Source organism: Agelaius phoeniceus, chromosome 8 (assembly GCF_051311805.1).
Source record: "Agelaius phoeniceus isolate bAgePho1 chromosome 8, bAgePho1.hap1, whole genome shotgun sequence".
Lineage (NCBI taxonomy): Eukaryota > Metazoa > Chordata > Aves > Passeriformes > Icteridae > Agelaius > Agelaius phoeniceus.
In genome coordinates, this window is record NC_135272.1 from 14,239,687 (window position 1) to 14,252,209 (window position 12,523).

The 12,523-nt window shown below is 48.8% G+C and overlaps 1 protein-coding gene across 1 annotated transcript in view; it reads right to left on the reverse strand.

Annotated features, from left to right (window-relative positions):
- The window catches only part of C8H1orf21 (chromosome 8 C1orf21 homolog), a 103,140-nt gene continuing 90,617 nt past the window's right edge, over positions 1-12,523 (reverse strand). The window contains exons 4-6 of the mRNA XM_054638088.2: positions 11,729-11,805; positions 8,008-8,068; positions 1-777 (exon numbers count right to left, since the gene is read on the reverse strand). Coding sequence (XP_054494063.1) covers positions 739-777; positions 8,008-8,068; positions 11,729-11,805 — 177 coding nt within the window. The 3' untranslated portion in view covers positions 1-738. The remainder of the gene's footprint in view (positions 778-8,007; positions 8,069-11,728; positions 11,806-12,523) is intronic.

The window sequence follows — 12,523 nt, forward strand, 5'->3', positions numbered from 1 at the left end:
TACATAAAAACAGTAAAATGTTTATTTTCTTAGAAAAAAAGAGATTCAAAATGATTGTGATCACACTCCCATTCGTGCTCAGCAAAGCCAATACTGCAAGCTTAGTCCTTGATTAAGATACCTTTTAAATGAAACTTTTTTTCCTCTTAAAGTACAAGTTCCTGCTCCTGTATCACTTCCAGTATTTCAGTGATAACATGCTTTTAATGGATAACAGTTTCTCAGCTTCTTCTCAGCTGAGAAACAAGGCCTGCCATGGCAAAAACCATCCCATCTCCAAAGCTTGGCATCACCAGCACTAACAAGCACTCTGGCCCCAACACGGACGGACACACAGCTCAGGGGTGTTTCTTAGATGCTTGGATGGTCACTTATGGAAGCTTGGTAATAACACTACCTCATCTGATAGAAAACAGGCCAGAAGCCTCAATAAAATCAACAACGTCTTTTGGATTAACTTTTAAGGATTTGCTGCGTATCTGGACACAGAAAAAAGTGAGAAGTTGCAACAAGTTTTAACTAGCAGCAACAAAAACAGTTCCTTACGAGTTCTTAGCAATATTCCTCATGTGTTCATTAGGAAACACTGTAACTGAATGGAGCATATAATGTGGAAATGGTCTTCTTCTGTTTATGGAGTGCTGTTCACTCGAGCAGACGTTCCAAAGGTTGTATCCAGAAGGCTGGGTTGGATCTATTTACACTGGAGGTGCTCCTGGGGCGAGGGCAGAGCTGGCACTATGTGACATCCTCCTCCTCTGAACAGTAGTCACGACCCTGCAGGGACAAAGGCCAGGCAGTTGGTACTTGGAGAAGCACACAGGAATAAATCCAGGCAACACTTACTGAGAGCAGGTCTCTGAACCTGGGGGGGTTAAATTCAGAGCTGGGCAGAAACCTCAGACACGGGGAATTGGCAGGAAAACCAGGATAGGAGACACTTCCCTTTCTGTCACTATTAATCTCATAAACGTCATCCCCCATATAGTGAATTCCAGGGGGAGGCTCCAACAGACTGATTTACAAACCAGCTTTATGCAAAGATCCACCTTGATGGACACAGCCCCGAGATTTGTTGTGAAAGGATAATCTCCGAGGCAAAAGCAACAAAGCACATAATCCTATGAGCAGCACAAGGCAGCTGCTGTGAACAAGAATCACTCATCTGATAACCCCAGCAGAAGTTTAACCCCAGAGCAAAAGATGCCATTGGTATTGAAATTAAGCTTGTACTACAGGGGATTCAGCCTAAGCTCAACCACACATGGATTTCTTATCAGGCCAGTCATGTAATGCCTCCTATCCCATCCCAAACACAGGTGTGGAGCAGCATCTCTCTGGGTGTTTATTCCCTTTGGGATGGCCTGGAGCAGGTACATCCCATCCCTCCCTACCCAGCTCCTGCACAGCAGCAGGAAAGGACCAGTGGGAGCCCCTGTCCCTGCTGCCCTGCACAAAACCAGCTGGAGCTGAGCTGCTCAGCACAAGCCACCCAGGGCATCTTCCATCAACGTGCTTCGAGTGCAGGACCCAACATCTCCACCTCTGGACTATTTCCCATTGCTCCTGAGTGCATCACCTGAGCACCTGGAGAAGGAGAGCCAGAAAGACACAGGAAAAGGGAGATGTTTGGTAGGAGTGATCAGTTGATTTGGGGCACACAGCTGGGCTGCACAGCTGGAACAAAGGCTCCAAAACGTCCCTGCAGTGCCAGTGCCAATGGTGGGACTGCAGAGCTGGCTTTGCTGGTGCCCACACCCAGGATGTGCAGGGCTCTGACAACTCCCAGTGGCCCAGCACTGAGAGCAGAAGGGTTTTCTAAGTACAGTAAAATAGCCCCCAAGAGACTCATCAGCCCAAATTCCAACTCAGCTATCACTGACCCAGAAAGAAGGGAAAAAAATTACATTTTTTGAACTAAAAGCCGTAACTCAAAAAGAAGGAACACTGAAATTCTTTGCAGTGAAGCTCAAATCTCTCCATTTTCTCCAGGCCAGGGACCACATTTGGACAAATCCAGGAGACTGAGCTGGTGGTGATGAAGGCTTTGTCCAAAATGCTCCAGAGCTGTGAAAGGCAGCAGTGACTGAGGGCTGAGCTCAGAGCATTTCCAGGACATCCCTTTACCTGCTCAAGTGGGAGCCCCATGGCCCAGCACTCCCCCACTGGAGGCCATCACTGCTATTAAAGCCTGGAGCAGACCCAAATCTGACAGAGGAAAAGCCATCCTGCACTTCCCCTCCTACTCCTGCTGCTGTTCTCCTGCTTCTGGGTTTGCTCCCTGGCTGCCAAGTGCATCAATTCTCAAATGAACACCAAGAACTGCTCCAAACCTACGTGCTGAGCCAGTCCTGGCCATGGCACAGACACACCACTTGCATCTGCACTCTGCTGGGCATGGGGACACATCACACACACCTTCTGGTGGCCCGGCCAGCTCAGGTGATGCCCAGACTCCTGTGAGTCCCAGTGGTGCCCAACAGAGCTTTGGTATAAATGTCACTCCCCAAATGCATTTCTGTCAATAACAACAAGGTCAGCATTGCTCAGGAAGATCAGAGAAAGAACAAAGGGCCCTGTTGTCACAGCCCTCCCCACTGCACCAGAAATGCAAGACAAGGGCTGTGCCCTTGGTGCTCCTGGGGAGGGGCTGCCACTCCCTGCTGGCAGAGGAAAGGCAGCCTCAGCCACAATCCAGTGAAGTACTCTATAATGTCCATTTTTGGCCTGTGGGTTGTTTCAGAGGATGTCTGCCAGATGCTGGAGGAGATGATCCCTCCATTAGTGAGAGGCTGCAGTGCTTGAGATGGGCCTGGGAACACCTGATGGGAAATGGTCAGCTCAGAGCTGGCAGAAACCACCCTGCTCCAGTGGAAATGTTCCTGCTCACTGCAGGGGTTGGACCAGGGGGCCTTTAAAGGTCCCTTCCAACCCAAACCACTCTCTGATTCTACAGTTCCATGGCTGGCAGTCAAATTCTGTCTGGGGGAGCAGGCTCCTGCATCCAGAAGGGCCAGAGGCACAGAGCAGGGGGCTACTAACAGGAATGCATGGGCCACCCATGGACTAAGTTGTGGGGTCAATCTGTATGGGCCATTCACTTAAAAGCTGGACTCAATGATTACTGTGGGTCCCTTCCAATTCTGTGATTTCTGAGAAGTTTCAATGATTGAAAGTGTAAATGAACTATGTTGAGGAAGATGAGAACTTTAATATGTGCCTCCAAGTCCAGCTAATCCCCGAGGAATCCCATCTCCCACCTCTGCAGTTTCAAAATACAACTGTCAGCTTCTGTAGAAGTCCACAGAACACCATGAGTGCTTCTAAATGAGAGAGTGAATTTAAGGTAAATTAAAGAGCAGCCTGATGTTCCTTTCCTGCTGCCTGCACCCAAACCAGAAGGGCTCATCCCCCTCTCTCCCCTTGCTGCACCTGCAAAGCAACCCCCTCCTGATGCCCCTCCAGGGAATGCTCATGATATCCTTTTAGGGAATAAAAAAGAGAAGGAAAAAGGCCTTTTCCCCATTGTGTGGGTGACAGGCCAATAAACATCCCTGCTCAATGGCCCCTTGTGCCTGAGGACTGGGCAGGCAGGGGAGGGACAGCAGGACGAGGATGGAGGGGATGCAGGAGAGGGAGAGAAGAAGGGAGGGAGGGAGAGGTGGGAGGGGAGGAAGAGGAGGCAGAGATGGAGAGGGCCAGCATCAGCCCTTTCTCCTGTGGTCTGAAGGTCTGGGGACACAGTGGCCCCTTTGAGGGGCCCGCCCTGGGAACCCTTTTCACCAGGCTGGTTTTGTTTACAGCTCTCAGAAAGGACGGGAAGAAAATGCCGGGAGGCGGCACTAAATCACTGCGTACTGTGCTAATTTCTGTCCCGTTCTCATTTTGTTAGGGAAAAATCAATGGAGTCATTAAGAGCAATCCACTTTGCTAATGAGTTTCAGCCTAATCCCCGTGCCCTGGTGAACGTGGGGCTGGCAGCCCTCTCCCCAGGGCACTCCCTTCCCTCCATCCCATACAGGGAGCTGCTTTGTGCCCCCTCCCTGCTGCCACGGCCAGCATCACTAACAGGGATGCAGGAGCTGCTGCCAGCCATCCTTCCCACGGGATGGGTGCTCTCCCACCAGCTCCAGGTGAGTGGATTGGTGCAGAAATCCCTGCACACCACCCCAACACAGTGCTGGTGCTCAAGACCAAGCTGACCCAGGAGAGAACCCAGGTCATTCATTTACTTGCCTGAATACCAACACAAATGGCCTGATACCAGGACATGTTTCTATCTCCTGAATCATAGCTGATAGTTCAAAAGCAGATTTATCCCACCACAGGAGTGCAGTGATTGTCCCAGTCCCAGCTGCAGCCAGTGGAGCCCATTTCTCCTCTGCTGGGCACAGCAGATCTCAGATTTATCCAGCAGAGTTCCCTTTAGGAGGACTGTTCAGTCACTCTCTGCCTCCTTCTCTGCTCTCCAAAGCCACATTTCTGTGTATTTCTGCCTTCATCTCTCAGGTCAAGCAAATCACTTGTACTCCTGACCCACATCTTTCTCATTTACTCCAGGGAATGCTCTCCTCAAGCTTAATTGCTGCTATTAACTGTTGCTCATCCTCCACTGGAATATATTTCTGTGATTTCAGGCTAATTTTCAATAAATGATGATAATGCTGACAGCAGATGAGCTGCCTCCTTCCCACTGCCTGTCTCTGTTCCATTTCCCCCTGAACTCTGGAACACAGGTGCTTTTTGTCTCCCAAAGCAAAGCCTGTGACTCTACTCCCAATAACCTCAGTGAGTGGGAAGCCCCAGGAGGACTGGCTGCAGCTGCTGCCAGATGTTGGGAACATTTCTGAGCCTGCTCTGCCACCACTCAGGGCCTTGTGCTGCACTCAGCTCCCTGGTGCTCCCCTCTGCTCTCCTCTCCATGCTCTGCCACAGGTCAGAAAGAGTTTGGACAAGGTTTTCAGGCACGTGGTGGGATCCTTGGGCTTGTCCTGTGAGCTGGACTCCGTGCTCCCTGTGGGTGTCTGCCAGCTCAGGATATTCTAACTACACCTACAACAGTAACTACAGCTTCTTGTGCTGTCCACTGCTCAGCCCTCTCCAGCTGCTCCCATCCAACCTCTAACCCTGGCTTCTCATCAGAATTCTGATGAGAATTTGGGAGTATTTTTACCTCAAATTCTCCTGTTTCTGAAAGGACTGGGATGACTCCAGCAGAACCAATATCCAAGCCTACATTGGAGGCTGGCTTCCACATTCTCAGCCAGTCCCACCTCAGCCCTCATCCCAGTATTTCCTCCTTCCAGCAAACCCTTTGAATGGCATTACCACCACCACAGGCAGCTCTGTTGGTGCCAGCTCAGCCCCAGCTCCTGAAGCAGGGACAGACTCACTCAGAGACAGAGCAGATGTCCCCCTCTGAACGACTCACAGTGTTTTGACACTGAATTTTGGTAGACAGCAGCTCCATGCTTCATGACATTCTGTTTTTTACCTTCGGGTGACATTTGCAGGAGGCAGTGGAGCTTTGAGGGGCAGCCAGGAATGCTCTACTGGGGGCAGAAGCTCTCCAGACTGTTTCAATAAGGCTTTTTTTGATCTCCAGGACTCACCAACACTTCCTGTGTGCAGCTGACAGAACACCAGCCCGTGTTCTTTCCATTTCCCACCCTGGCTGCAGGAGTTTTATTCCACAGAGTGGCTGTGCCAGCTCCAAGCCCCCATGCAATCAATGCTCCTGCCCAATGCTCACAGGTCAGAGCTGCTGCTGGGCACTTGGGTTTGGTGACCCTGGGGGATCCCAGTGGAGCTGAGGGTGTTTTGCTCCTGACTGGAGTCTCCATCACACATCCAACAGCCCTGGTAACCACGGGAACACCACAAGGTTTGGGACCTCACCAGGCACAGGCAACACCCCCCACACCTCCACAGACCTTTCCAGCTGCCACTGACACAATCCTGCTCAATGTCTGACTGCTGTCCTTCCTCCATCTCCCTGCAGAAGGGACTGGAAATGCTATTTAAGGATCAGACAAAGCCCCTTATATTTCCCAATCTTTTTTGGCATTTGTGACAACGCCTAGGAAAAAAATGCGTTCTGAGCAAAGATGAATTAAAAACCCCAAAAGTTCTCTAATGAAGATTATTTCCTCAGGCACAGGAGGTCCCCAGGGAACACAAATCCCACATTCAGCTACACATTAACTCCTGCCAATCCCATCAGCTGTCAGCAACTTGGTCTCTTTGACAGATAAACTGTGGATTTCCTCTGAACAGACAATCTCCTGATCCCCAGGATAAATTATCCCCAAGATAAATTAGCCCTGGAGAGCACCTGGGAACAGCTCAAAGAGGATGCAAACAGCTCCAAGCACAGGAGACAGGGTCAGCTGCACCTCAGTGTGGCAGCTGGGGAATGAGGGTGTTACTGCCCTGACCTCAGGAACAAAAATTAACCAAAATTCATAATTAGATACAGCCTGATGGCATTGTCTGGTCTGCAGATAAGATACATCTTTGGAAAATCCATTTCACTGGAGAGTCTGTTCTCAACCTTCTGGCAGGTGATGATGTCCAGGAAAAGCAGTCTGAATATTCATAGGGTGAATGCATTTATTCAAAGGAGATATAGCTGTATTATGGATATGTAGAAATTCTCATTTTAAATGCATTAGGTTACATAAAATCTTACCCCGGTGCAACACTGGGTACAGAAGTATTCTTCTCAGGAATCTATGAACTCCTCACTTTTACTCTTCCCCTTTTATGCCTTTTTTGTTTTTATAATTTTTATTCTTTAAGAGGAAAGTAACAAATGTGTTCCTTGGGACAAATACAAGATGCACCCACTGGAGCACTCTGACTCCTGTGACCAGGAGTGCTGGCAAAAAAGGCACAAGTTGAGAGCCATGCAAGTAAAAATCTCCATTCTACTCTGCAACCCAACATGACAACTTAATAGAACAAACAGAAAAGAGCAGAAGAATAGACTAGACTAGACTAGAAGTATTTCACTTGGAGGGGACCTACAATCATCAACTGCCTGAGCACTTCAGGGCTGACCAGAAATTACAGTGTGTTGTTAAGGGCATTGTCCAAATGTCTCAAACACTGAGAGGCCTGGGGCATCTAGCAGCTCTCTGGGAAGCCTGTCCCAGTGTCTGACTTCCCTTTCCATAAAGGAATCCAGTCTGAAATATCCAGTCTGAAACTGGGAGTACAAACTGGTACTCAGTGTACTGTACTCTGAACAAATTAGTTCCCCAGTGTACTGCTACTGAGGAAGCAAATATTTAATACAAAGTATTTAAACAAGATGCACAGCTCCCAAACAGGCAGTGTGAAGAGTAAATTGGTGTGTGAACATCAGCTCCCCCATCTCCCTCCCTCACACTCCCAGTATGAGCTGTGCTCCAGCTCCTTCACTGCTGTCTCACAAAGAAGCCAAGCGTGCCATTTAAAAGCTTTCTGAAACACACAGCAGCTGCTCTCAGGACAGCTGAGATATGCAAAGAATTATTCATCCTCTTCTTCCAAACACCTCCAGCACCATTATTTCACTGGCACAGCCCTGGGGAACACTCACAGCCACACCATCCCTTGGAGCCAGTGGCTGTTTCGAGGAGGCTCAGCAACAATTCCTGGGCTATCCCAGCTACTACAGCATTAACACTCCAGCTGTCTCCCAGTGAGATCAAAGATCAAATCAGCAACGATGGAAAATCCCACTTTTACCCAGCATGTATGTCCTGAACACCTGAGTTAGCCTGCCATGAATCCCAGACTGGTGACATTCCCCCCAAACAAAGGATTCTCCCCTGCAAACTCTTCACCTTCCTGGTCTTCTTTGCACTTGAGCTATCCAACCGAGGAGCTGGAAGGGAAATCTTGGGCCAGACCCCTCCAAATCATGGAGGACACAGAGAGCTGCAGCAGCAGGGCACTGTCCTCCCCATGCAGCTGTGCCACCCCTGAGGGACACTGGATGCTCACAATACTGTGCCTTACCTTTTCAATTTTTTCATCAAGCATTCTGAAGAATTCTTGTTGGCTTTCAGAGATGTGCATGCTGGAAGGCAAAGGAACAGTATCAATACCAACAGGATTTCCTCCATTATAGAACAGCCCAGGGTTTTTGGGGGGCCCAGCTGTCAGCTTCCACCACTGTCAAAAACAAATCACTTTATGCTTTCATCTACATTGCCAACTTTTAATCTTTTCCCCTCTGTTTTTTGTTTGCCCATGAAAAATTACTGCATTTAGTTCTGTGCACATGTGCAACATTTGGGGTGGTATCTGGGATCCTCATGCACCCAGAGGAGACTGTTCCCTTTTCCAGGCTGACTGCAGGGAGCTGATAACACAGTACCTGTCCCTCTGAGAGGGAGAGTGACCCCTCTCCTTCAGGACAGGAGCTTTTCCAGGACTGCCAGCCTCACCAGCACAGAATGAGACACCCACAACATGTCTGTCCTCTTGTCCTGCCACTTGTAATGGGGGAGAAGGGACTGACAACTGCTACAGCCTCCTGTCAGGAGTTGTGCAGAGCCACAAGGGCCCCCCTGAGCCTCCTTTTCTCCAGGCTGAGCCCCTTTCCCAGCTCCCTCAGACACTCCTGGTGCTCCAGACCCTTCAACTTCAATTCTTCAGCACCAAGAGGCTCAGTGACATGATTGTGCATTAGTAAAACACTCTTTTTTCATGGTCCATAAAATGCTGATGGTCACACAAGACCACAGGTCCTTCCCCATGGGGAACTTGCAAGCTAAAAATCCAGAAAGGATGAGGAGACAAGGGTGAGGATGGATGGCAGGTGTTTATTTATAGAGCAGGTGTTTGTGGTTTTTTGGGGTGTTTATCTATGCCAGGGGATGGTTAGAGCCTCCCTCCTGCAGGAGCAAAACCCCTCCAGGAAGGTGAGGCTGGAGCATCCTCTGGAGCAGCTCTGGGAGGAGCACTGGGCTGCCAGGCAGCTGGGGAAATGTGCCAGGGACTCCATGTGCAGCACAAAAAGATGCAGAAGGGGAGGATGGGGACCGGAGCCAGCGGTGACAATGATGCCAAACGGTCAGAAGGACACACAGCTCTTGGAGCTGCTCCCCAGCACACAGAGCTGGCTTGGCCTGCTGAATTCCCACCCATCCCCTCTTCCTCAGAGTGATCCTTTCAGCTGTAATGAGTTCATGCTCTCCCTAAGTGCCCAACAACGGGCTGCACTTCCCCACAAAGCTCAGCATTGAGCCCTCCCTGCTATGGGCTGAACGTATACAAAGATCTGCTTATGCGGGACATAAATGGAGCTCAGTTCACACCACAGGGCTCAGAAATGGCATTAAAACCTAAAGCTGGTGATTCAGGAGCAGGAACAATTCACCTTTCAGTGGTTGAGGGAGTTCCTGTCCCCAGCTGTCTGCCTGTTCCTCAGGTTCCCACCTCCTCCTCAGATAGGGAAGAGATGCTTTTTTTGGGACAGCTGACCCCATCATCTGCACATTCAGGTGCCTTGCAGAGGGATTTGAGGGCAGTGCAGCCCCTTTTGAGTAGGCAAGTGCTTGAAAAATAGTCTTGCCTTTACAACATCATAAATCCAGTCCCTAATAAAATGAGATAATACTGTAGTGACTCACCCCAGCCATAATTTGTACAAGGCAGGGGAAAAAAAGAGCATTGTGTATGTATTTTCAGTCATATCCCTGAGAATTCCCACAGGATAATCCTACAGATTTGCTCCAGTGGAAGGTGTCCCTGCCCATGGCAGGGAGGCTGATTAGCTGATTTTTCATGTGCCAACCCATTCTGAGAGTTTGTGATTTGGCAGGGTAAAAGTGGTCTGAAATAACCACTTTCCCTTGATGCTTCAGGCTGCTGTCACTCCCTGAGTTATGAACTTGTCCCAGGGTGCTTGGTGGCTGTGTTTGATCATTCAAGGTGTCAGGGGGTGAGTTTGGAAATGAACAGACAGAGCAAATACCTGTGAGGTCAGAGCAGAGGGCAGGGGAAGCCCTGAAGGCGTGGCAGGTACCAGGACTGGGTGTGAAGAGGAAGGACCAACCCTTCTCCCTCTGCCAGAGACCCCCATAAAGCTACTGCTGGCTCCCTACATCCCCTGGTTTTAAAGTCCAGGGCTCTGGATGGAAAAATCCAAATCCTCCTGCAGGGGGAAGAGCCCTCACAATCTTACTCTTCAGCTGACAGCAAAATATTGTAAAAGAATTGTTAATCACCAAATTTATAATTTGGTACTTAGTCCATGTGTTGTTTAGAAGTAACATCCATTGTACCAGAACAGTATTATAAGATGCATCTCATGATCTATCCATTAATCTCTGCTCTTCCAGCTGAGTGGATCTTTCCCACCCAATGCCACCCCACCCTGCAGTCAAAAATGTCATGGCTTTTAGATGATAAACCTTAAAATAGAAATTGTACATTATAACAGCTGTTTGCTGACTTGGCAATTAGCAACTCAAACATGTGGCCACTTTATTACAAAACAGAAATGCTGTGGTAGGTTAGGCAAACAGCAGAGCCTTGGGCAAACACTGGAGGATCTACCCAACAACCTTATGTTACATTCTGCACCTCTCTGGGAGTTTCCTTATTTTTGCAGGTCTGTGACAGAAATATTTATCTCTGTCAATGCAATGTAGAAAACAGGCTTTTTGGTCAGTTCTGATTTCTGCAGGGACTTTTCAAACTAGAGTTTTATGAAGGAATTGAAGCCATGGCCCCATGCAATTCCTCTGCTGTGGCTGTACCAAAAGATGACCCAACAAAAGAACAGCTCTTTTTTATCCCAGAGTAATTAACCTCATGTTAGAGCATCTTAAATACATTTCTGACCCTGAGCCACAATAATGAAGCCCAGCTTTGCTGAAGAGTGCTTCTACCTCCACCTCCCTACCATGAATTTCTTTGCAATTACATCCAAAGCACTTTTGAAAAGAGGCTGAATTACACTGTCAGCTGATTAGGAAATAACTGAAGTTTCCAGACTTGAAATCGTTTTCAAGGCACTTGAGAGGCAGCAAGTTTAGGTTGGTAAGTGCCCTAAGGGCTGGGCACAAGGAACAGCATTTCCACTGGTGTCCAAAACCCAAATCACAAACCTTTATCACTTGTTCTTCACAAACCCAGGATGTGGCTCTGTGTAATCAGTTATTCCTCAGCCAATTAGTGATTAAAATGTAACACTGAGTTAGAAAAGAAATGAGTTATTACTATCAATAACCAGCTCTGCCACAGGAGGCAAATATTTCATGTAACACTGACCCCAGGCAGAGCATGGGCATTGAATTGCCAACCAAGCAGCTACAGAACAAGTTCATTTTAACAACCTGACCATTCCCAGTCCCATCCAGAACAGCTGCTAATCTACACCAGGAGCTAGCAAAAACCTCCCTGGGACTGACTCAGCTGTATTTAGGAACACTAGTGGATGTAGAGAAGTTTGTTCTGTGTAAGTTGTATAGAAAGCTGAGAAACAGCACAGGGTCTTCTCTTGGGCACAATGGGATGCATCTCACCTTTTTTCAAGTCCTACATCTTTGCTGTGCAAAGGAGAGGATGCTTTCCCATCCTTGGGACACAGGTGATCTTACCTCTAGTACTTTGCATGACTTTAGGGCTGCTGGGTCATTTGGTCTTTGCCTAGGCAGTAATTGTGAACCTCACAGACACTGCCTGTGTTTATTTGTATTATGGTTTAAACAACAAAAATTGAACTTACTTTGCTCTGGGTTGATGTACTAATCCTGGGATCTCTTTATTAGATTTAAGTCTTGAATTTGAACTGGCACTTTTTTCCTGAAACACACAAAGAGCACACAACAGCATCAGTATTTATGAAGCACACAAAGGTGACAGGCACTTGTCATCAGGGTGTCACACTCGGCTGGGTTCAGGCCCAGCTGAATGAGAAAAGCTCAGCAAAAATGAAATTAGAGGTAACACAAGAGATGAAATGACCCCAGGTGGGCAATTTTTAAAAGCCCTGGGCTCGGTGGCATGTGGAATTGCCTCTGGGTCACTGGATGAAATCCAGGCATCAAACTCCAGGCTGGCTGGTAACTCTCCAGCGGTCCATGGAGAATGGGGGGTGCTCATATAAATCCATACCAACACCAGGCTCCACCTCCCCCAGAGCAAGGCAGAGCACTGGGAAGGCAGTCCCAGAGTCAGCCAGCACCCCAGGCTGGCTCAGAGCAGAGTGGGGAAACATCAGCATCAGGGAATGTCTGCAGGAGGAAGCACTGTCAGAACTGCTCAGCCGCGAAACTGGGCACAGGGGGCCCAAGGAAGCAAATCACTTCTGAAGATCCCAAAAATAAGGATGTGGGGCTGCTGGAGAGAGTCCAGAGAAGGCCACAGAGATGTGCCAAGGGCTGGAGCCCCTCTGCTCTGGAGCCAGGCTGGGAGAGCTGGGGGAGGTCACCTGGAGAAGGCTCCAGGGAGACATTACAGCCCTTTCCAGTGCCAAAAGGGGCTCCAGGAGAGCTGGAGAGGGACCTGGGACAAGGGGTGG